The sequence below is a fragment of the Tribolium castaneum genome, chromosome 9 (assembly GCF_031307605.1).
Source record: "Tribolium castaneum strain GA2 chromosome 9, icTriCast1.1, whole genome shotgun sequence".
Classification (NCBI taxonomy): domain Eukaryota; kingdom Metazoa; phylum Arthropoda; class Insecta; order Coleoptera; family Tenebrionidae; genus Tribolium; species Tribolium castaneum.
Window position 1 is genome coordinate 2,634,193 of NC_087402.1, and position 24,195 is coordinate 2,658,387.

Sequence of the window (24,195 nt, forward strand, 5' to 3'; positions counted from 1 at the left end):
ATAATTTTTTTTACATTATACAAAAACATTTAGGCTTGCATGTTTAATAGGCTGAGAAAAACTGACGACTAAAGTCTGAAAATTATTTATAAAATTTTTAATTTTTCAAAACTCTGCTAATACTTCGGCTAAAACGTTTAATGATACAAGAAAAATGTTAGAAAAAAAGTTGTAGAGAATTAATTTTTTTACAAAAACGTCCGTGAGACCTCTACTTTCCTGCGTTTAAAGACGTTCAAATTAATTTAACGCTCGAAGCGCCCTCGTCCTGCTCCAAATTTTCGAAATTTCAATGTGACAATTCAATTTTTGAGGTCAAAATTTCAGTAAAATGTCTGGTGCCGACCGACTGAACGTTTTCCCGTCACAAGGGTGTGTATCTCCCACAGTAAAAATGTAAACAATCAAGATTAACTAGGACTCACATGATGATGAAACATCGTCTCGCAGGAGCCCACCGAAGCCACGGTTTACTAAAACGCAAAATCGATGCGCTCCAGTACCGCTTTCGGATGATTTTAAGAAAGATAATTGAAGTCAGTTGTTGGGAAAAACTCGCAGAAATTAATTTTTATTATAGACAAAAAGCCTGATGGGTGATGTAATGAAAGAGGCAGCTTTCTCGTTAACGGAAGCCAAATTTGCAAACCCCGATTTCGTCCTTATGGTCATCCATACAATCCCAAAGAAATCCTTTGTTAAAATTAAAACACACACCGAAAACGTTGCAGGTACCCCCCTGAAAGTCACTTGCCCCACTTTGTGGTCCCTTTCCAGGTGTGTGTTTGCCCCAATTTGAGTATGTCACTGAAGGGAGTGATAGTTTCGGCCTGGCTGGTTTATCCAGAGGCGGCCAACACGTAGCCAGACTCAAAAAAAGTTTCCAAGAGGCGGGAAAATTACTCGTCGATTTAGCCACTCTCCAAACATCTTTTCTCACACTTGACGAAGTTATCAAAGTCACTAATCGGAGAGTGAACGCAATTGAGTATGTAATAATCCCGAAAATCGAACGTACTGTGAAGTACATCATTTCCGAGTTGGACGAGCTAGAACGCGAAGAGTTCTACCGTTTGAAAAAAATCCAAGATAAGAAAAAATTAAAAGCAAAACGCGAAGTCGAATTTCAGAAGCGAAAACATTTTTTGGAAGCGGCCGCCGCTTGGGAAGTGGACGACGATGACCTTATTTTTTGATTAAATAAACTTTTTCGATTTTTTATTTCGTTGTTTCGCTCCTAATTGGGCAAAATAAGATTGTTCAAATCCGGTCGGAAAAGTTGATTCGTTTCTTTGCACACACAAAATCCAATTAGGATTAATCCGGGCCTGGAAACCAATTCCCGGGCGTTGCTAGAAGCAACAGGATCCAAGAGAGAAATCACGTTTAGTGAATTTAGTGCCACACGAAAGCTCGCTCATAGTACATGTGAAACTCGTCCCATCAAAGGTTAGTGCTTTAAACTAATCCTAGATTTTACGGACACGTTTTACAATCGGTTTGTTTTTATGGGATGCTCTTTTTGTAATTATTATTTCATTATCAATATTAATAAACGTTTGGGGCACATTAGCAAACACTCGGCTAGTCCATCAGAAAATAAGTGTAATTGTTGGATTTATGGCCCTAGGGCTGTTTGCACGCCTAACTGTAAATATTTCATTTTATTTTTTTATTACTGAAACTTATTAGTCCTTGAATAATCGAAATACTGTATAAAGTTTTGAAAATTGTTTATTTGATTTTTTTATACTAGCTACCCACCCCAGTGTATTTTTCGAGTGTGAATTAAGTTAAATAATTTGACTACATTTTGGTAGAAATTGTATTTTATTAATTATAATGTACATGGTGCTTCTATTTAAATAAATAATTTAAATAATGCAATAATATGATGTACATTATGTGTTCCCTAAACATAAATTTTGATTTCTAAGTAAATAGGTATTCCAGATTTTTTTCCAAACTACGAAAATAGTTGCTCTTCCTTTTGACTTCGAGTTATCAAAATCGAATGGTATTTTTATCAATTTGAACACAGCAATAAAAATTCCAGATTGCAAGCAACAGTTAAATTTATTTATTTATTTGGTTTACACATCCTCCGTCTGTTTAAATAATTAGCGCATTTGAATTTATGCGAGATGTTGTGTAAAAATGTTTTTAAGGTTGTTAAAAATGGAATACGGCCCAATCCCCAGCTCAAAATTCACGGACGTGATCCACCACCTGCGTCACAACTTCCCCGATGAGCCCTTGAACGCTTCTGTGGGGCTGTGCGTCCATGGAAAGCCGTGCGAGCTTCTGGAACACCACGATTTACAAACTCTGGAAGACGGGCTTTCGATAATGGCCGTGGAGTCAACGACGGGGGAAGTACGTATAATTCGGTTACAAAGCGTTTTATTGAAATCCTCAAGCAATAAACTGGCTCGGAATTCCATTTTAATGACATTTTTCAGATAGCTGGGGTCGCACTGAACGGAATCGCCAGACGAGGCGACGTCGAGAAAGCATTGGAGGAAATGAAGAGCATCGATAATATTAAATATCAACGAATTTTCGGCCTATTGAATAATGTTAACAAGAGTATAGATTTATTTACTAAGTATAATGTGGATAAAATCTTCGAACTGAGGATCCTTTCGGTCGATTCGCGGTTCAGGGGGCGGGGGATCGCCAAGGAACTGTTCCTCAGGAGCGAGTTAATTGCCGAAGAACACGGATTTAAGGTGCAAACCGTCCCGATTTTTTTTTATTATTATTTTGGAATTTTTCAGCTGGTCAAAGTGGACGCCACGAGTTTGTTTACGCAACGTGCGGCCGAGTGTTTGGGTTTTATTACCGAAAAATGCGTGACTTATGGCGATTTCAAGGACGAAAACGGGCGGAAAATCTACGATACTAAGTCGCCCCATGACTACTACAAAGTGATGACGAAAGTGGTCTCTCCGAAATCCAACGATGGCTGAATCGATTACATGACCAATTTTTTTTTCTTTTTCCATTTTTTGGAAAATGTTAATGCTGCCACTGCCATGCAGAATTAAACATTTTTTTACGAGAATAGTGCTGGTCACTATCTGTGTTAAATGTACCAAGAGTAGGGCAATCATTGTACCAACGGGCTATTTTTAACCCCGATCAGTTGAATAAAATGCTACTGAAACCAGTGTTTTAATAAACCCATCACCGAGCCATCAGAGCGTTGCCGTGGCGACGGTCAAGGATCTTAATAATCTGTCGATTTTTCGCGGAATTTCCAATTAACACCAATTAGGGAAAATTCTTCGCTCAATAACTCGCATGACAGGCATTCCTTCGATGCCCTTAACTGGCGGAATTTTCGTGATTATTGAAACGACGGAAAGTAATTAGACGGGCCTGCCTTCGGGAAATTTCAGCCAATTCAGTCGAATGTTCTTATTTATCGAGAAAAAGAGAAATGGAAGCGAATAAGACTCGAGGAAATTTATTTGTTGCGCTGACAGAACAATCAAGTATTATAAAACGGACGGGAAACCTTATTAAATTTTCTTTGTCGATTCTACAACAAAGAATTTCCTAACGAAAATAATACTCGAATGGCTCCAATTAGAGCGAGTGTGGATGATGCTAATACGACGCGTGATAAATTAAATGTTAATTGGCCAATTTACTAATTTATTTTCTAAAAAAAAAATTGGATTATGCAACCAATTATACAAATCAATAAATTATAAATACATTAACAAAAAATTAATTGAGAATAGAATGATTTGTGGGCCAAAATGCCACTAGTTACGACTTGGTATTGACCAAGTGTTGTAAAATAAAGAAAAAAGTTAAAATAATAACTTGTCCTTGCGAACATCCTTGACAGAGTGGAAACAGCTGATCGATCTGTATACTTGTCAAAAAGGTGTTTTGTTTTGTACAATGGTAGCCGTAACCACAAAAACTTGATATTTGCCAAAACCCCAATTGTTGCAACTCGAATAAAATTGTGTGATGTAATAAAAAGCTCGACAATGTTGTGTTGCGTTGCCGCTTTGGTGGTATTATCGGCAGTAACGAAAGGGGAGGATTTCCTGAGCGTTCCTCAAGACCCCCTCAAATGTCCCGATTTCGGCGAAATCTCGAATGGTTTTACAAACACAACACAGGAAGAACCTCAAATCGTCACGGTGGAGTGTTACAAGGGCTATTATCTTGAAGGGTTTGCAAATTTTTATTGCAAAGATGGTAAATGGGACCATGAGCAGCGCCCCAAATGTAACAAGCTGTGTTATCCGCCCCCGTCCATCGAAAAGGGGTCTTTGATAATGGAGGACCTGCATCAGGATGGGATGTATCGTAAAGGGGCCCTAGCCACCTACTCGTGTTGGGACGGCTTCCAACTAACACCAAAAGAGAGCAAATACAGGGTCTGTGAGAAGGGGATTTGGACGGGGGCGAACGCCACGTGCGAACCAGTCAGTTGTCCGCAACCCAAAGAAGTGGCAAATGGGTACTTTGTGCAGGAAAAAGGGGGCGAATTTGAAATGAATCAAGTGGGACAAAGGCTGCATTTTAGCTGCAATTCTGGGTACGTTTTGGTCGGAACCACCGTGCAACAGTGTCTCGACGATGGGACGTGGTCGCCGAAAATACCACCCGTTTGTTCACTACAAACTGCAGGTAAAAAATTAATAAAAAATTTTTTACTTGTTAAAGTCACACGATAGTTTCCTGTAATTACAGTGTCGGTAAGTTTTTTGTCTGATCGTTTTTATCGTATAAATAGGGGTGCTGGCCACGAAACTTACAGGTAAGTGTGTAAATAAAAGAGGGAGTTGGTTTTTGGTAAATTTTTTGTGTATTTTTGCCGAATTGCGTAATTTTGTGGAGTGACATGGGTTTGGTTCGTGGCCGCTAGGTGTCGAGTCTCCATTTTGTGTCAACATTTTATTGATTCGCCGGTGAGATTTTGCCGATCGACCCGTCGTGTGAACGAGTAGAGTTGAAAATTTGGTCGTAAAATCATTAAAAACAGTGTGTGTACTTTGTGTTAAAATATTATGGCGGGTCAAACAATAAACGATCGTTTATTGGCGGCGAAACACAGTCTAGCAGGCCAGGGACTGGCAAAGTCGGTATGTAAAGCAACCACCGAAGAACTCCTAGGCCCTAAGAAGAAACATTTAGATTATTTAGTCCATTGCACTAACGAGCCTAACGTTTCGATCCCGCAAATGGCGAATTTGCTGATAGAAAGGTCGCAAAATACCAGCTGGGTGGTCGTTTACAAAGCGTTGATAACGACTCATCATTTGATGTGTTACGGAAATGAGAGATTCACTCAGTATTTGGCTTCGAGTAACGTGTCTTTTCAATTGTCGAATTTCGTCGATAAGACGGGGGTTCAGAGTGCCGTGGGGGCGCGCACCGGCTACGACATGTCCCCCTTCATACGGCGCTACGCTCGGTATCTGAACGAGAAGGCTCTCTCGTATCGAGCGGTAGCTTTCGATTTTTGCAAAGTCAAAAGAGGCAAAGAAGAAGGCACTCTACGAACAATGAATTCGGAGAATCTCCTCAAAACCCTGCCGATACTCCAGAATCAATTGGATGCTCTCTTAGAATTCGACTGTACAGCAAATGATCTCACCAACGGAGTCATTAACATGTGTTTCATGCTCCTGTTCCGCGATCTCATAAGATTATTCGCGTGCTATAACGACGGCATCATCAATCTCCTAGAAAAATACTTCGAAATGAACAAAAAACAATGCCGTGAAGCGCTAGATCTCTACAAGAAGTTCCTTATCCGCATGGACCGAGTCGCCGAGTTCCTCAAAGTCGCCGAGAATATTGGCATCGACAAAGGGGACATTCCCGACCTCACCCGGGCCCCAAACAGCCTCCTCGACGCACTAGAGCAACACTTAGCCTCCCTTGAAGGCAACACTCCAACGGCCGCCGCCAACCAAAAGAATCTCAAGTCGGGGGTTTCAGTCCTTTCGAACACTAGCAACGCCTTCGGCTCTGCAGTCGATGATTCCTTCCAACAAGCGGCGCTTGCCGAAGAAGAGGCCGTTTTGAACCGATACAAAGCCAACGTCGGCTCGCCCACAGCTGCGAGCACCAACCCCTTCCTCAGCGAAGAACCGGCGATTAAAACCGAACCGATCTTGGACCTTTTCGGGTCCGAAACAACCCCAGCACCTCCACCTTCGACCCAACCAACCAACGCACTTGACGATCTCCTGTCCCTCGGGAATCCCTTCGCTGATTTCTCAGCACCGAGCTCGACCGCCACCGATGCAAATCTCTTCGCTGCACCACCGGCAGCCACCACCGCCGCCCCCAACATGTGGGCTAACGGGTTTCCAGCCAACGCCCAATTCCAACCACCCCCAACTCAGACAACTTTTGCATCGAATAATTTGAGTGGGCTTTTCAACACCAATGAACCGTCGGTTTTCGATCCTGAAGCTTCGAAACAACCGCCGGTTGTTGCACAACCGCAGAGACCGGCTCAACCCTCGAAACTACTAACGGGTGATCTCGAAACTAGTCTCACTTCATTGGTGGAAAACTTGACTATGGATACGGGAAATCGGTCGAATCAGTGGAATTCGCCCAAGAATCAACCCAAACAGCAACCTATGGCGGCCACAGCGGCGCCGATGTATAGACCGATGGCTCAGCCTATGATGGGGCAGCCGATGATGATGATGGGACAGCCGATGCAGTATCCAATGGGCGGTGTACAGGTGCAAGGTAGTCCAAAAATGGGCGCACAGCCGCCCAAACAGGAAGTCAGTTTCGATCCATTCGGTGATCTGTAGTGCTTTAACTCGATTTTTGTATATACAATGTTGGGTCCGCGATTAGGTTTTTTCTGTATATATTTGTTTTGTTTTTATTGTAGGTCATATTTAAAGTGCAATGTCATAGTACTCAAAACAATTTTTATTACTCGAAATGATATATCGGGTAATGTAGGGTTAAAGCACTCATTGTCTACGGTTGGCTTTAATTTTTATTTAATTCGTTTGTTTTAATCAAACTTGTACATTCCTCAGATGAAGATTGTAATATTTATTCGAAACGAACACAAGTAGGTGCTGGTTGTGTAAAGTGGACCAATTGGATCACTTGATACGAGTGGCATTTCCTTGAAATATTATTTTTCTACTTATTAGAGCTAGTCCATTGTCTGTGCATATATTTTTTAGTTTAATTTTCGTGATATTTCGAGTTGTTCCTGCTTTATTTATTATTATTTTTAAGTTTATGTACATAAAAATGGCTCTACTGCAGTTATATAAATTGTATAATTTCTATAAGTGTTATTGTTACAAATGAACAAAAAAGACTTATTGTGATTAGTTTTTGCAAAGAAAACATAACTTTAGTGATATTCTTCCATAATGGCAATTCATTAATTTCACTCATAACACTAGAAATAACCAATTTGGATGTCGATTGTTCAGTGGCATCGGGCCGTGTCGACCGATTATTTTCGATGCGAGGTATCAAATACCAAATATCAGTAGCCATCATTTAGGTTTAGACATTTAGTTTTTATTTATTCATTAGCAAAAGGAAACCATCTGTATTATAATTGTAATCAATTGTGACAATATAAAGAGAGACAAGAAGCTGTTGGATTGAATAAATTATGCTTATGTGTTTGTCGTTTAATGTTTTTTAAGAACCCACTCCACACTGTCGCAACCTCTATTTACCGCTTCCTACTCGACTATTCAAATTTTTTAATTAAATTCTCGCAAAATTTCGATTGAAAATAATGAAGTGTTGGAAGACAAGCCGAGTGTTTGTCCAGGTACAAGTACCATCCAAGTCGCCGTTAATTGGTGGCATCGCCGCACTCGAAAGTGAAAGAGCCGTGTGTAAATATTTTTTTCCTATTGCATAGGCGAAATGTCGCTCGTGGTAAAACGCATTCCATGTAAATTATCCATCGTTGGTAGATTTATACGCGTGGTATAATTATAGGTCACACGGTTCACTACGTTCGCTTTTAATTGATTTCGCGTCGCGTCTTTTGATGGCTTTAATCGGGAATCGCGATCGAGATTTGTTCGAAAAATTTCGTGTGTCTTCTTTTGATGTCATTTCTCACACACAATAAGTATCGTTTCAGTTCTCAATAGTCGGGTAATACAAAAGAGGCGCGAGATAATCACTATTCTTTTACACAATGAATTGATTATGTAAGGTCATCATCGCGGAGTTTTTGTCCTCGGCTCGATGGCTATCTTCACTGGGAAACATAATTAGACAATGCTGTATGTCATCTATTAAATACTTCAACGACAAAAGATCTCTCCCAATGTTCAGAGGCGTCGATAATTAACCGAGACTCCCACGTGGTTTGATTAAGACACTCGGTAAATTTTTCCTACGAAAAAGGCCGGACATCCACCCCCGGCGCTCACATCTCGAAAACTTTTGCTCGAGTTTGCTTTACAAGCGCCGCCGAGTTCTTTGATTCAGCCGCTTATACCTTGCTTATGATACATTTTCAACGTGGGAGGGCCCAAAATATTCATTATTAATATACCAGTACTGGAAGTGTTCCTGTTTCCAACCTTGTATTTATTGAAATATATCTCGACCGTTTCATAAATTCACGATTATGATGGCGGCGAGCCACAGACACTTTTGGTCAGCGTTCTTCACCGTTCTTTTATTTCTCGTAGACCCTGCCTTAATTTTAAGCAGCATGTAGCACAAAAGTGGCGGAAACCGCTTCGTTTTTTATTAAGTAAAAAAATTAATCAAACAAATTGCAAGAATTTCGTTTAATTGGCATTGTTCCACCTTGCTAAGATAAGAATTTGCTTTCATTCACCCACAATGTAATCGCCGCTTAAATTAAATTTGGTGTAAAAATAACAACATGAATTTTAAAATTTTAAATGAATTTTTTTAGAGAACATGCTCTACCTACGTTACTGTGACAAGAAACAAAATTGGTTATGAAAAAACAATTTAGTCTAGTTTTTGTTTTTCAAAAAACGTAAATACTTTTTTCAGTAATATTATGTTGACATTTTTCTGTGTAGGTACTGCTCAGGCTTTTTGTAGCCCACTACTTATAGTGAATTTTCTATAAGAATTAAAATAACTAAAAACTTAGAACTAGTTAACCAAACAATTAAGAACTTAAGAAGTAAAAAATACGATGGAAACTGATCAATTAATTTAATTTAAAAAATTGCAATTACAAGTATTTTTTTTAATGAAAATGATCTTATTTGATTCGATCGAATAATTTTTTCTATTCATATAATAGGGATAGATCGGGAATTAATTGAATTATGTCTAATCGAATTATAAAATAATAATAATAAAATAACGTTTCCAGGCCCAACTTTATTTATTTTTTTTTAAGAATTTGGATTTGTTCGCTTAATCCATTAGCCCGAATTTAGATTGTGGAACAGTTCCCTTTTTTTGCAGAGGACCCGACCGATCTTCCTTGCCCCGCCGCCCCCACGGTCCTCCACAGCACCACCACCGTGATCCAAGGCTACCAGTCCAAATCTCTAGCCTTGGCGGGAACCGTCATCCAAATCCACTGCATCCACAAGTATAAAAACGCGCGAGCCCCATGCCAGCCTGGAAAATTACGTTGCATGGGAGGCCGATGGGTCGGAGTGAAACCCATCTGTGGTAACCCACCGCCACCCCCTTTGACCACGCAATTTTAACAAAGTCATTCCAGTCCAGGCCCACGGCTGCGATCCACCCCCTGGGGTGTTATACGCCGATATTTACAACCTGAGCCAGGAACTGCACGATGTAGCTTTCACGAGCAAATATCCGATCAAATCGCAAATTACGTATCAGTGTCTGCCGGGGTACACTCTGCAAGGAAATGAGGTGTTTTCTTGTGCGCAGGGGGGCTGCTGGCTTCCGGCCGAGCCGCCCACTTGTTACCGCACCCCCACGAATAATTATTTCCGTAAGTGGTTGATTGAGTCATAAATTGGTAAATTATCGTTTGGTGTTTCAGTGGAAGTGAATAGTGTTAACGCAGTTTTGATTTCGGGGGCGACAGGGGCTGGGGTTTTGGGTTTGTTGCTTGTGATTTGCTTGATCACGGTCTGCCGACGCAGGAAGCCTTTGAGTAGGGCTGTGCCTATTGCGCCTCCGGTGACTAGGCCGGATTTGGGCGATCATGCGACGCTGCTGCACCATCCTGATCGTTTGGCTTTGATCCCGTTCGCTGATGGAATGCAGAACGAACAGGTATTGTTTAGGCAACACATAAAACACACCGCGGGGTGTGTTTCCAACACGTTGGTTATTTATCGAATTGGGCCAAGGTTTTGTCCAGATATGGACGTGTTATTAATGCGATTAATACATCTTGTGTCGTATAATGTCGTGACGTAATTGTTTAATCGCCTTTAAATAATGTAAATCTAAACGCCGGCTGACAGCTTTCTTATATCACGTTGTGTAAGATTTATGCTTGCGTTTGTTGTAGGTGAGGGTGGGGTGTTTGGGATTTTTGTTTTTGCGTTTGAAAACTGCCTCGGAATTTGTCCTAAATTAGTGATCGTTTCACCTGTTATGAAAGTCGATAACAAACAATTCAAATATATATTTGATTAGAATTGTGTGGCCGTGGTACAGAAAACTATCGCCTTATAGGGAAGACGTTTGCCTAGTTTGCCGACTCGTAATTATTATTGATAGCCGATAATATGACGTCGATTATCGCTCTCGCCGTTTTTGACTTAAAAATATCACAATTCGGACGTATCGATGTCAGTCCGGTTAACAGTAAAATCGTTCCGACGATGTTATTTATCGACTGGGAAGTGAATTTGCCCTGGACCATTGTCTCAGTACCGTATAAGCTACTTTTCCGTATCGATCATTCAATTTCGAGTTTCTTTTTTACGGATTAATTTATTATTTTCGATCGGTTTCGAGAGTGGGAGAGAGAGAGGGAAATTTTTAAGGCGATCTTCGGTCACGCTTCTGACTTACGTAATCGCAAAACGAGTCGAATGTCGTTACGTTCGATTGAACTAATTGCGATTTATTGTTCGGACGATTTATTTTAATTGAATTTTGCTCATTTGCTCGCATAGTGCGCTTAATTACCTAATTATCATTCATTACGAGAGAGCTGCAGATTTACGGCCGATTCGCGAATCGCCTTGATCCAATTTTTTGAAGATGGTGGCTTTTTTCATTTAGAAATTTAGAACAAACAATATTTTACAATTTTGTGAAATAGCCGGATCTAGACACCATTTCACGTGAGGTTGAGGCAGAAAAAATACCGAAAAATGCTACGAAAAAATGACTTTCTACTTTAATTATTATGGAAATTTTAAAATATGCTAGTCTATCAAGTGTACCTACATCATGGGGCATTGATTTTCGATGTCCGAATATCTTCGAAACAAATTCTCGAACTCGTTTTTCAAAAAAATAGCTTTGTTCAAAACCGCATGTTTTTTTTTGTTTTCGACTTATAAATAAAATTTGCCAAATTAAAAAAAACCGTTATTATAAAAAATACAAAATTGATATTAAGAGACATTTTTTCTGGACACTTTAATAATGTCGTCATCCATTCTTTTCAACCATTTATTTAGCTGTAATAACAAAGTTGTATTTTTTATATTAAGTCGTCTATCGAATTCATATTAATTGTACTGCTTGGTCCAAATGACTATTGCAGTTTCTGATTACGATCATTTCTACCAAATCGTTTGATTATTTTTTTATTAATTTTTCTGCATTTTTCGGCATACTTATTTGTTTAAAGCCTATGGTTTGTGTTTTGTATTCTCGTGATTTCCATTTTTCGGATGGTCTTTTTGTAAGCTTTAGCAGAAATTGCCAATTTTTAACAGAAAATAATTACATCATTTATTGTTGAAGTTAGTTTTTTTAAATTTTTTTTTCTTAATAATATAATAAATTAATAATAATTATATTACAGTATGTTCGTCACTTGACATCTCATCATCAGGTATAGGTTCTGCTTTGACGGGTGTAAACATACTTATATGTAATAACACAATAAAGATATTATTATTATTATTATTATTATTATTATTATTATTATTATTATTATTATTTTGAGGTTGCCTTCTAGTGTGTTTGTAAATACATTCTGTGAATTAAAAATTACTCGAACAGATCATAAACAATATCGAATTATTTCAAAAGGATATCTGATGTACTACAGATTTAAGTACTTATTATTCGTATTAAGATAAACATAGCGTATTTACATTTCTCCTCAAAATAGTCTTTCGTTCTGAGATTAAATTAGCAACATTGACCGATAGAAGTGATGAAACTTGTCAAATTTCTTATCCCTTGGCTCACAGGCTCTAAATTATTCAACGCTCGCAACGTAATGCAGAATAACAAGTTACTTAATAACAAATTTAATTGAAAACACTAACCAATATCAAAAATTATATTATGTGTGTGCAGTCAGTTCAGTCTACTGTAAGCTGTTTTTTCTTTAGAGGAATAAAAATTACATTATTTATGGAAAATTAAGAAAGCGTGATTTTTTTTTTCAAATTTTATATGCGTCTAGTACATTTGTCGTAAATTTAACATAATTTTGAGCGATGCTTTCTTTTATTTTTATGCTCTTTGACTTATCGTTATTATTGTTAGTGGATAAATAAATAGGAAGATTTTTAGCCCATTTCACTTAGTGAGCCATAAAAGTAGAATCTTTTAGAAGTTGATTTATTAACAAGAAAAACTCATTTTTTTTAATTTACTCTCTTTCTGAGAGTAATAATAATCTTGGCTAATTTATTTATTATTATTTGTTTGTTGGTATCGGGGCGCAACTTGTCCCGATTAATGTTGGTTCCTTTCCAGGCTTGTTTGCCCAGTTATGACGAGGCGACGCGCGATCGCGCCCCGAACCCAACGTCCAACAGGTTGCACCGCCCCCATTGGCCGAATCTGGGAGGTCGTAGGTCCCGAACAGCGTCGACAAATCCTGGGGATGTAGTTCACGTCACCCGTCACGGTTCCTTGTGAGTATATCCGCGGTTATTTTCTAGAACGTCGTTTTGCGAAAATTATGATATTGTGAATTAGCACGCAGACCGTGTTTCGCGTTAATTAATACGGCAATTACGTGGAGAGCGGTAATAAAACGTTTCGGAATATTGATTCTCGTCTACGTGGACGCGTAAATATCGCTTTGTCGTGTCCGTATTTCGTCGAAAGTTCGGTACATACATAAAAGTCACCGATAGGTAATTTTCTCGATCGATTAAACTAATGACGAAAAATGCATTTATAAAACCGCTCGGCCTCGTTCGACAATAATTTCGTTCGCACAATTACTCCGCCGGTTGCGATTTAATTTTTTTGTGTTATTTATCCTCCGTCTCGTTTAGTTTTATTTTGTCGAATATTTTTGCACCAAGAAAGCGAAGAATTTTAACAAGACCGAGACCCCGGGGCACCGACTATATTGACAGGCCATACACCGGAGACCGTTTAACGACCATTAGTCATTTTACCCATATAATCATTGCCACGTAGTCCAGGCGAAACGATCTCTCAATTATTGTAAATGATACGCCTGTTTCAGAATAATCGGGCATGATGAGCGTGTGAAAACTGCTACATTTCACTAGGGCTTTTTATTGTCTCAATTCTAGCGCCTCGCACTCGCCTAGCATGGGCTCCACGGACACGGTGGCCGTTTCCGAGGGCTCCACCAATGTCACGCTAGACACTGTCTCCTCGTACAGCGGCTCCCAGCCGGCTTCTTGCAGAGTCCACTGCGGCAGCTTGGCCTCTTTCGACACCAGCTCGGTCGTCAATACCGAAGGTGTGCCGTTATTAGAAGAGAGCGAATTCGAGGAGATCCAAGGGGGAGATAATTTATCGGCGGTCGTCGACAATCCCTCGATTTCGGACAACGCGTCCTTTAAATTGTCCGCCAATTCGGCCGACTTGGTCTAGATTTTCCCCAGACAACTTTAGGTACCTGGAGCGTATTGTTGTTTTATCCAAATGTAGGAAGAGTTATTTTCGTACTGTATATAATGAAAGACCAAAGTTATTGTAAGCTTATTATGATGATTTGATACTTACGCTCGAAATATGGATTGTTACAAGTGTAAGTGTTGTGATATTACTTTAGTTTGATTTTGTAAAACGTATCAAATAAAAATGATTTAAACCGATTCGCATTTTTAATGCTACAATTTGATGCTTTCGTCTGCGATTACGAAAGTCGCTTCCCCGTCAAGTAATTAATACGTACAAATATTTATAAACTAATGAATTTAATTAGCAGTTCAGAGGTAGGTATTAGCGTCTGACCTTGACTCGTCGGTGTGTTTAATTTAAAATAATTACAGATTGCGCGTTTGCAATATTAGCTCAATGATAATTATTAAACTAATCATTTATCTTTACACGGCAGATACTTTTGTGTTGATCGGGGTGAAGTGTCAGGATAAATATTTTCGTTTTTTTTCTCCTCTCGTCGAATAAATTATTCAGTGCATTAGCCTGTCTTAAGTGTGTTTTATAATAAAGTCCCCTTATCGCAGTTAAGATTTTTATCGCATCGATCTGTCTTATCACTCGATCGCCGTCAATCAATTCTGACCGGGAAATAATTATTGTATCGTCAAATTTAAATAAAACCGAGAGAGAAAGAAGCGTTTTTTTCGACGCAAGCAGGTTGTACAAGTTCAATTTTAACGATTTTACGTGATAGAATGAAGATGTCGTCTATAATTCAATTAATAAAGTCAATGTTCCAATAAATGATGGCCGAAGACAAGATTGTTGCATTTCATATCGGCCTCTAATTAGTCGTCGGGGTACAGGAATGGCGTCCTATAAACGTCGTTGGAATTTCTCAAATAATCCGTTCGATGATTGATTTCAGGAAATAATACACGACTCGTTTTTAGAAAATTTTATTCGAGACATGAAAACATTTCAGAAAGACGGAACAATTACTTTTTCTGCCCTCCTCGCGAGGAATAATAGGCCGAATTATTCGGGTTGAGTTGATTCGAACGGTTGTCGTAATCTTGTTGCGAACGTCCAGACGAGCCTGCGAAGGCAAATATTGCGTTATTTATTTTGATTCATTCCCGGAAAAGTTTCACTTACCGGTGTTTGAACCACCCCTGCTGGAAGAGTAGGCCGAATTGTTCGGATTCATCTGGTTGGAGCGATTGTCGCGACCACTTTTATCCATTTTTGCACTTGTTGCAACTGTTAACACTCGGAAAAACTGCACTGAATACTTTTGGTAACTTCTTTGCGCTTGCTTGTTACCGACGGTCTATATATACCCGAGCAAATTTTCTTTTGGTAAAAAGGGGATTCACAGGGAATCCTTGCTAGGATTGGTGGATGCGACTAATCAACAACAACTCAACGCCCATGGGGTGCTATTTGTTATTTTTCATTCCAGGAATCTGGTAAACGTAATATTATCTTGGTCGAGGACAAAAAGGGTGTGTGTGGTTCGATCAGATAAAGTATTTATCTTTGGCAAATGCTTCCTACTCCTTTCATTATTATTTCTGAAACACTGAACTTACCGTTTATGGTTTTGTTATAATAATGAATTCACAAATTGTTCAACAAAGTGTAAATAATCCACAATTTTATTTCCAATTTTACCTCGGATTTTATTTTTAGATTCTTTTCGTATTTTCTATAATTAAATAATATTTTTTATATTTTTCTTTTATTATAAATACTACAAAAAGTAAAATTTAAACAAACTGCGACGTAATTTGAAATTTAGGGGGATTACCTATTTTCCTGGAAGGATATCAGTTCTGTTTACTCGTATATTGCTTGTTATCTATCAATGTATTTTTCAAAATAACAAATTAATCATTCAGTTCGTCCAGTCAGAAGCAAAGTACGTGATCTTGGTAAAAACTGGAATAATTGAGTCAGAATTTTGTAATGTTAGTTTTATTTAGAAGTATATTTGCAGTTTTCAACGCAAAGATATGAGTGTAATTGTGTAAGATATTTTTTTTTGGTTTGTTTATTAATTTTTACATAAATGGAAGCTGATACCCTAGCAAATATTTCTTCAAAATGACGACTGAGGATAAATGAGCAGATTTTTAGCACAAAGGATACGGAATTTGCTTATTATTTAAGTTAAGTGGCTATTTATTTAAATTATGCACCAAATAGCCCCAAATAAATTTTTATGCATCTTAAAAATCACGAAATTACGTCGCAGTACACCTTTCGGGGGAATTACCATTTTTCCTGCTTGAATGTTGTTATCTGTCGTTACGTTTTTCAAAGTTCAATTGAATCACTACTTATTAAACAACTTCTACGCATTGAATTTCTAGCAAAAAGTTTTTTAAATTAGAAATCATTAGCAAACTTTTTTTTTATTCTTTTTGTAACTTTGATTAAAGGATCAGTTTTGAAAATCTGCAGTTTTCGGAGTAAAAGAATCGAAAATATGATAGGATCACTACAAGAATTTTTTATAGAAATTAAAGGAACGAATGATTAAATTAATACGAATTAGCTTGACTTCGACAAACAACAAATGTTCTTGGTTTATTTAACATAATTTTACGTAATTTACGGGAATAGTTTTTTCATGAATTAATGAAAGGGCTTGAATAATTTATTTTCATCTTTATCATCTGTAAAAATGACCAAAACGATCAGTAAGGTGACGCAGTCAAGCTTTCGGGAGATTACCTATTTTCCTCTAGTTCTCTCGTATTAGCATGAATGGAAAAAACCTTATCTGCTTCATTGTGTTATAAGTTAAACCATTTTATAATAAAAGTGAATCAACGTTAAGTGTCAAGTTCAAGGACCTTTTACGGATTAGTATTACGTTTTCAGAAGTAAAAAAGGGTATTTTATGGGAATAAAAACAATCCTTTACCAGAATAACATTTTTATTGAAAATTTTACAAAATATCGTATTTCAGGACCTCAGGAGATTGAACATCCTAATCCTCGATTCTGTTCTTGGGATCCTCCAGATCCAGCCCTGGAATTCCAGTAAGCTGGATTATTGGGATTGAGTTGCCTAGACCTATTGTCGAGATAGGGCTTCTGAGTGGTGTAACCATGACTCACGGCTAGAAAAATAATGATTTGCAAAAATGCAATAATTCACTCAGTTTTTAGACTTACTGCCCGCTCGATACGCAGGGTTGTTGGGATTTAGCTGCTTAGCACGATTATTTGTTCCTGCTGGATCCATCACTTCCACACTTTTAATAACACTGGAGTGAGAGGAGCCAACGTTGGGTATTTATAACCAGGAAATTAGGGACTTCACACGAATTTTTAATTTTAGTTAGGTTATTGCTAACAATGGGATTATTATCAAAATTGACGTGCTCAGGAATTTGGTGGAACTGTCATAAGTATTGATGAGACTTAGGATTGTTTTTGCTGTCAGCTGATTTTGCCAATTGATAATAGAACTTGAGCAGAGTGCGACATCTTTTATCGACAACCTCAGTTTTAGGAAACAAGCCAAAATAGAAAATACGAGCTATAAATATTTTTAACTGTGTTGGAGTGTAGACAAGCAGTTACCGCCTTCTAGCACATCTAATCGAGGCATAAGATGATTTAAAATGCACTTCAGTTTGACAAAATTGTGGGTTACTGGCAAAAAAATTGTTCCTGAAATGGTATAAAGGAGCTGTTTCGTGAAAAGCGAAGTAGTTCTTGGGTAGTTTGGGCCCGTTTCATTGGCAAAATGGGCACCCTGAAGACGTCCAAAGTTGTCGAAACCCGTCGTGGCAAAAACCGATTGACCGATGGTCCGTCCATGGCAATCATCGTGTCGATGTCGGCTCTCGTAGGGATCAGGAAGGCGAGTTGGGCCTCCCGTGGCGCGGTGATCGTCTCACGGTTTGTCAAGAAGTGCTCAGATCTGGTACCAGAAGGTCCATATGCGGCAGGTACCTGTTCAGGTGCGATCTGTCCGGTACGAGATGTTCCGCGTATATGTCGCATACCGCATTTTACAAGGGAAAACCTCATTCCGATCTAAAAACGAGTCGACTTCTCGCTTCGCGGAATTCGCAATTCGGGCAAAACGAAACTTTTATTCAAAATTTCGGCCCTTATCGCTAATTGATCACGGAACCAGTTTTAATTGCAATAAAGACAACTTGAAAAAACTCGTACTCGATGTGTCGTTAAAATCCATGATTCAATAAATCAATCACACGGTAATGCAGTCAAAAGTGTGACAGAAGTGATTGACAGTCAAATCGGAAAAAAGCACAATCATCGAAATTCAACGAAATTCCTCGGCGACAAGACAGACGTGCATAAATATTAAAAATCATAAGAAAAAACGTAAATTAGCAGCAGGGCAAGGCGGGGCAACGATCCCTGCATATTTGCACATAACTTGCGGATATTCACTTCACATTTTTTTGAGTTTTTGTTGTATTTAGTCAAAATCCGAGAACCGTGTCGCGCTTTGGGCCCTTGTGGCGATTGTATCGTCCTTGTAGAAAAGTCTCCTCACCGGAATGATTTATGGCCGCCTGGCCCCGATAATTATTTTGGTAACGTCAAAACACTGGCGACAAATGGCCCATTTAGATCTCTCTACGATATTTTAAATGAAATCGTCAGTTTTGACATGATGCGACTGAATCGTAAAATTTTAATCGTCGATTCATCATAAATCCGGACACTTTTAAATTCTAATCCCGAATTGAATCATCGTGCCCACAAATTGACAGTCCACGGCGCGAGATAAAAAATTAATTAAAACGTTACGTTTGGAGCCATTATAAAATTCCATAATTAATTTGGAATCGTTTAATTGACTATAAAGTCGCGGTCGTGCCGGTCATATTCTTTAATTAAATCAATTTGTTTCGATCTGGATGGCGAGCGAAGTCGTTTCGATTTTAATAAAAACGCAAAACGAGTCGACAAGTGAAATCCAAGCCCGGAAAAAATCCGTGTTAAGTACTCGGGTACTTAGCACGCGGCTCGTAAAGATGCGGGATGATAAGGCCGAATATCCCGTAATTGGGTGAAATTATGGCCGACTTTTAGCTTTTGTTCTCCTCCAGAGTGTGCCTCGGCGTCGAAAAAATCCACCCATTTTCCACCGAGACATTCTTTAATTGCTTTCGGACGAAAAGATATTTATCTGCGTATGTGTGTAATGCGAATTAAAATTGAAATGCCATTTTTATTAACGTTCCAATATATCAAAATTTATGTCAGGACTGCTCTGCTTTATTGTTTTGATTTTTTCAAAGGTCGCTCACTGCACCGGACTCGATGGTATTAAGTGAATCAGGGGCGGATTAGGTCCAGTTGCTGCAAGGACGAGTGCAGGCGCCACGGGGGACACGCACCGTAATTGAATTTCATACAAACCGGACGAAAAACTAGATATGAAACATAGTGGTCGCAAAAATTCGAGCTACAAACATTTGAATTAACCACAAACTCTGAAAATGAAAATTATTATTAAAACTAAGCACATGTTTATTTTGCGATTTTGGTCGTGTAGAGCCTGGTGCGGTTATCGCTTTCGAGAAGAGTTCGATCGGAAGAAAGATATAATCTGTATAAGAAAATTTCACACGATATCTCGCAATTTGTCGCACATACTAAGCGCGCAAGTGTAAAAGAATGTGGTAGGATAAGAATTTTTTCGCTTGTTGTAAGTCGCCGTCTTGTACTTATAGCACAAATGCGGTGTTTATATGCGCTTTTGTGCCATCGTAATCCCAAGATTTTCACAATTTTTTCCGATAATCGGTCCGATAGTGAAAGCGTCTTATCGACATTTAAAACGCTATTAATCGCTTCTGAGAGATGAATCAATCTGTGTGAGAATTTAAATTGCGCTTAATGGCCTACACGTAACGAAAAAACCCAAATAGCTCCGATTCGAGTGCGATTTCAAATCACTTTCTTATCGATGTAATTAAAGTTTTATCTAAAAATGTGTAATCTTATCGAGGGATTATTTAAAAGGCCCCGAATACAACTTAATGAATGAAGATATATCTAGTCCCGGCACGCAATATTTGTATTTCTAATTACGGTTTCGTTGACCGGGAATAATTCCGGTTATTTTTAAATCGTGCGACTTTCGGCCTGCGTATTGGTAGCAGGAATGCCGTCCTATTTGCATACAATGTGCCCTTAAACAACACACTTTTCTAGTGGCTTTTTACTCCCGGACAATTGCGACTAAATAAATAAAAATCTCATTCTTTTTCCGCCCGAAATTGTTACGGCGAATGATTGACGAGCGCTGTGTGGCCGTCGGCGGCGTTCTTGAGCTTTTTGCTAGCTCGTCCGGAGCTATTTTTTAATGTGCGGTAAGGGCTGCCGGAGATTTCAACGCGAGCGCAGGCACAGCCCCGTTTTCACGGTACATTAGGCATCGCGGTCGCCGGCAAATTTCGATTTAAATTAAAAATGCAATACGATAAATCAGTCTGGTAGTGCGCGTTCGGTAGTGGCTGCATTCTCCGTGTTCGTGATCGGCCTCCGAAAACGCGCTCTTTTTTGACATCGCCTCCGTGAGAAAATGCAAAGAGAAGGGCCCGGCGACAGGGGCGGATTTCGGACACGTCTAACGACGGAAATAATGCACCGATAAATGGTGTAATTGAGCGATAAGTGAGCGAATCGCCGTCGTCGCCGATAAAAGAACGAAAGAAGAAACGACCAGAGGAATTGTCCAACCGACCTTCCAATACGTGGACGACGTTCTAAAGACAGCGGTCACTGTCCAAGACAAGACCGGCAGTCTTGTAGACTTCTTGCAGGCTCACACATACATTAAGGACAGGGGCGGACTGCAGCGGACGCGATGCGAAAAAAGCAAACAATGCTACATTGGAAAAGCATTAATTGGGAGATCAGTATGGAGTTTACGACCGGGAGAGACCCGGTTTTAATGTCCGAGACTTTTTTTCGACATATTCAAACCGGGCGGACGATCGATTCGTTCAATACGCCGATAATGACACTCAAACAAGTTAAACACAATTGCTTCCACAACCATTATCAGCCACAGCTTCCTAGTATCTCGATGAACTTGTTGAAACGTCGTAACACAATCAAAAAATATCTCTTTGTTGCAGCAACTTACTTGCATTAGCCTTTTAGTTTCAAGTGGTATTGAAACATTTTTACTTAGGTACTTTAAAAAACATCAAATTTTTACGATAATAAATTTTGGTAATGGGGTTACGTCAAAAGTTCCGAAGTTATTGTCCGCTGGATTTCAAAATCATCACACTCATTTTTCAAACGTCAATTACAGAAAAACAATTCGACAAAGTTGAACTATTTTATTGTAAGCTTATGTAGAATGATCTAGGGAATCGACTGGCGTTTAAAAAATCGCCAAATTCTCAATAGTTATTAAGTTTTTTTTTTCAATTTTTGCTTTTGTATGCAATTGTCTCGAAAATTATTAATCGGAAAACAGTGTACTTTTTTGAAAAAAAAAATACTAAAAGAGTTTTTTAATGACAATAGGTAAACTTAATAATAACCTGGAGTTACGTCTAACAGTTCCGGTGTTATTATACGATGAATGCCAAAAACACGGTAAAATATTCACAAAATCACTTTTCAAACGTAAATTACGGCAAAACTAATGAAGAAGGAAAACTACTTTGATGTGAGCCAATGTAAATTGTTCTGGGGAATCGACTGGCGTCGAGAAAATGGCCACATTCTCAATGGTTTTTAAGATATATTTTTTTAAATGTTTGTTTTGTTTGCATTTTTTTCGAAAAATATTAATCGAAAAACATTGTACTTTTTGAAAAAAAACTATTAAAAAAGCTTTCTATCAATAATAAACTTATTGTTAATAAACTTATTAATAGTAAGTTATGTCTAATTTTTTTTTCGGTTTCGGTTTCGGTTATTTTTTTCATTTTTGTTAACTACTTTTGAGACTTTCTTAAGCAACACAACATTGCTTACTTACTTGAGAAAAGAGGGTAGGTATCAGATGGAATTTTAAATTTAAATTTTTAATTGCTTAGGTTTTATTACGGACTTGAGTTGCATTAGGTGATTTGGATACATTTTGGAAGTAATAAAAATTCTTATCTTCGTTATAAATTTTTTGTTGAATAATTTCGAACCGGAGAGAAGGTCCAACAAATCAAGAGTGACAGTTTCGTGTGCGCGTGTTAAAAAAACCATTAAACCATTTTTTTATAAAGCGGCTACTTGATTATGGTTTATCGCCTATCCTGTCACAATATTCCGCCGACGAAAGAAATCTTTTATCCGAAGTGGTCGACCAGGTGCACAAGCCTCATGTTAGAACCGTCAAGCTTCAAGATTTCACCTACTCGCGTCGGCTTTGACTTATTACTTTCTGATAACAACGTCTCGTTCCGTGATATATTAGCAGTCGTTTGAGTTTATTTCCTTGTAATTTTTCGTGGTTGAGGCGTCGCCACCTGTCATTAGTTCTATCCGCGACCTATTAGCACCTGTGACCCCTCCGTCTATGGTCGCGACAGGTCCGATATTTATGGTGGTAGCGTTGGTAGCTGTGGAGTTTGTTTCAGAGGCCGCTCTCAGCGGGACATCAGCTTTGACGCGTCTTCCGCTAACGCGAGCTTTCAGCGCCGCTGCGTATTAATATTATCCGGCGACAAGTCCGGAATTTGAACGTAATTGCGTAATCCGACTAATTGAAATTTTCAGGATCCGGTCGTGAGTCGGCATTCGGGCTATTCCAGGCGTGCTTTTTGCACCGCTTGTCGCTCACGAATGAAATATGCACCCGTCGCAAACGGAATTAATGGCACCAGAAATCCTAAATTAACAATACGCACTTAATCAGAGAAATGTTCAGAAATATGTCGACGGGATTGTCAACATGACACTCGCACGCCGAATATGGAAGCGGGCCGAATTCGCAACGGCTCTAAGCTAATTTTTACGAAAGCGTGGCGATTTGTCAGCGAGGCCTACATTGCGCGGACGCAAATCCGCCCGAAAGTGGCACAGGAATTAGCAAAGGCAATTTTTTTACCCCAAACTAATAAACTGTTCAAACACTTACTTTACATGCGAAAACCGACCTAATTTCAAAGCGATTCGAGTTTTTATATCTAATAAAATATATTTCCTGTTGGGTTTTTCTTCACATTTCATCAGGGCTCAGCCTATTTCTTCAAAATTTTTCTGAATATTAAGTTAAAAGCTGCTAAGAAAAGCATTTTGTCTCATGGCTTTTAACAACAAATCAGAATAACTTATTTGAAAAAATATTTTTGCAAAAATTATACCATTTTTTAAATTTCTCCTCGCAATATCACTCCATCTTTAAAAAAAAAAAAAATAAGACATCAGTCGCTGTGGTATTCGAGTGATATTCTACGAGTAATACAGTCTTGCAATAGTTGGAACAAATCGTTCTTATTGAGAAATTTTAGGAAAACTGCCAAAAATTAAAATAAAATAGTAATAAAATAGTGCACAATAGATTTTATTGATATTGAAAGGGTTGATAAAAACCTCAGTAGTAAAACCTCTCAACAACGGACCCCGATGGGGAACCCTCAATTGTCCGTCGTAGAGAGGTGTCCGCTAATGGGAGGTGGAAATTTTAATATAGGTTTTGTTGCGTTTCTACAAAAATGTCCGTTGTGAAGAGGTGTCCGTTAAGGGAGATTTCACTGTATTAAAAATCTCAAAATTGGGCGTCTACGTTTTATTTGTGTATTTTTGTTAAGTGTTTCTTTTAATTAAATCAGTTAGCACTAAGAAAATGGTTGGTGACAGAAATAAAGCGTTGTATCTCTTTATGCCCAGTTTTCTTAGTCATTTTTCTATTTTCTATAGCATTTTTTTCCAACAAAAGCCGCTATTTCTACTAAAACATCAAAAACAACATTGAATTTGACTTTTTACCTTGATTTTTTAACTTCTTTTTTTTTAACTAAAATTTTTCTCGGACTTTTTACCCCGATTTTTAACCTCTTTTTTCTAACCCTGATTTTTCCAAAAACATGAATTTTTTAGGAAAATGAGTTTATTTTCAAGATTTAGTCCTTGAAATTTGTTGAGTTTGAAAAATAGCTTTAGCTAATTGTCTTGTTATCTTATTATTATTATCTTATTATTTTCTATGATTTTTTTTCAGCAGAAACCACTTCTTCATTT

General features: G+C 38.4%; 4 protein-coding genes, 2 long non-coding RNA genes and 1 other non-coding gene across 13 annotated transcripts; 5 read left to right on the forward strand and 2 right to left on the reverse strand.

The window, feature by feature from the left end:
- The first annotated feature begins 232 nt into the window (after window positions 1–232).
- Window positions 233–1,221, forward strand: LOC661586 (V-type proton ATPase subunit D). Of its 4 annotated transcripts, XM_015979431.2 has the most exons (5): window positions 233–372; window positions 419–536; window positions 581–731; window positions 778–988; window positions 1,041–1,221. In XM_015979431.2, the coding sequence occupies exons 1-5, from the start codon at window positions 332–334 to the stop codon at window positions 1,051–1,053; spliced, it is 534 nt and encodes a 177-aa protein (XP_015834917.1). In that variant the 5' UTR covers window positions 233–331; the 3' UTR covers window positions 1,054–1,221. The 4 variants fall into 4 exon arrangements, with proteins under 4 accessions (XP_015834917.1, XP_972830.1, XP_064215126.1 ...); XM_967737.4 differs by having other exon boundaries at window positions 778–1,221; XM_064359056.1 differs by having other exon boundaries at window positions 268–396; window positions 451–536; window positions 778–1,221.
- A 103-nt stretch (window positions 1,222–1,324) lies between these two features.
- On the forward strand, window positions 1,325–3,169 carry AANATL7 (Arylalkylamine N-acetyltransferase-like 7). Its single transcript, XM_967780.5, has 4 exons — window positions 1,325–1,449; window positions 2,169–2,376; window positions 2,463–2,732; window positions 2,781–3,169. The coding sequence occupies exons 2-4, from the start codon at window positions 2,179–2,181 to the stop codon at window positions 2,970–2,972; spliced, it is 660 nt and encodes a 219-aa protein (XP_972873.2). The 5' UTR covers window positions 1,325–1,449; window positions 2,169–2,178; the 3' UTR covers window positions 2,973–3,169.
- A 676-nt stretch (window positions 3,170–3,845) lies between these two features.
- LOC661717 (sushi, von Willebrand factor type A, EGF and pentraxin domain-containing protein 1) lies at window positions 3,846–14,201 on the forward strand. The gene is made up of 6 exons (XM_008193607.3): window positions 3,846–4,659; window positions 9,457–9,669; window positions 9,722–9,961; window positions 10,013–10,248; window positions 12,874–13,034; window positions 13,671–14,201. The coding sequence occupies exons 1-6, from the start codon at window positions 4,011–4,013 to the stop codon at window positions 13,975–13,977; spliced, it is 1,806 nt and encodes a 601-aa protein (XP_008191829.1). The 5' UTR covers window positions 3,846–4,010; the 3' UTR covers window positions 13,978–14,201.
- Window positions 4,726–7,661, forward strand: LOC103312595 (phosphatidylinositol-binding clathrin assembly protein LAP-like). Of its 2 annotated transcripts, XM_064359055.1 has the most exons (2): window positions 4,726–5,114; window positions 5,167–7,661. In XM_064359055.1, exon 2 carries the CDS (start codon window positions 5,214–5,216, stop codon window positions 6,810–6,812), a length of 1,599 nt encoding a protein of 532 aa, XP_064215125.1. In that variant the 5' UTR covers window positions 4,726–5,114; window positions 5,167–5,213; the 3' UTR covers window positions 6,813–7,661. The 2 variants fall into 2 exon arrangements, with proteins under 2 accessions (XP_064215125.1, XP_008191828.1); XM_008193606.3 differs by having other exon boundaries at window positions 4,726–7,661.
- Window positions 14,202–14,932: 731 nt separating the features above from the next.
- Window positions 14,933–15,817, reverse strand: LOC661756 (uncharacterized). Of its 3 annotated transcripts, none has more exons than XR_010335511.1 (3): window positions 15,803–15,817; window positions 15,148–15,574; window positions 14,933–15,088 (listed from the first exon to the last, which is right to left on the reverse strand). It is a non-coding gene; the product is annotated as an uncharacterized LOC661756 (transcript). The 3 variants fall into 3 exon arrangements; XR_010335512.1 differs by lacking the exon at window positions 15,803–15,817 and adding an exon at window positions 15,667–15,681; XR_010335510.1 differs by lacking the exon at window positions 15,803–15,817 and having other exon boundaries at window positions 15,148–15,660.
- A 1,102-nt stretch (window positions 15,818–16,919) lies between these two features.
- Window positions 16,920–17,410, reverse strand: LOC661791 (uncharacterized). Its single transcript, XR_001574864.2, has 2 exons — window positions 17,179–17,410; window positions 16,920–17,123 (listed from the first exon to the last, which is right to left on the reverse strand). It is a non-coding gene; the product is annotated as an uncharacterized LOC661791 (long non-coding RNA).
- Window positions 17,411–18,438: 1,028 nt separating this feature from the next.
- Window positions 18,439–23,837, forward strand: LOC135267169 (uncharacterized). Its single transcript, XR_010335516.1, has 2 exons — window positions 18,439–22,682; window positions 22,732–23,837. It is a non-coding gene; the product is annotated as an uncharacterized LOC135267169 (long non-coding RNA).
- The last annotated feature ends 358 nt before the right edge of the window (window positions 23,838–24,195 follow it).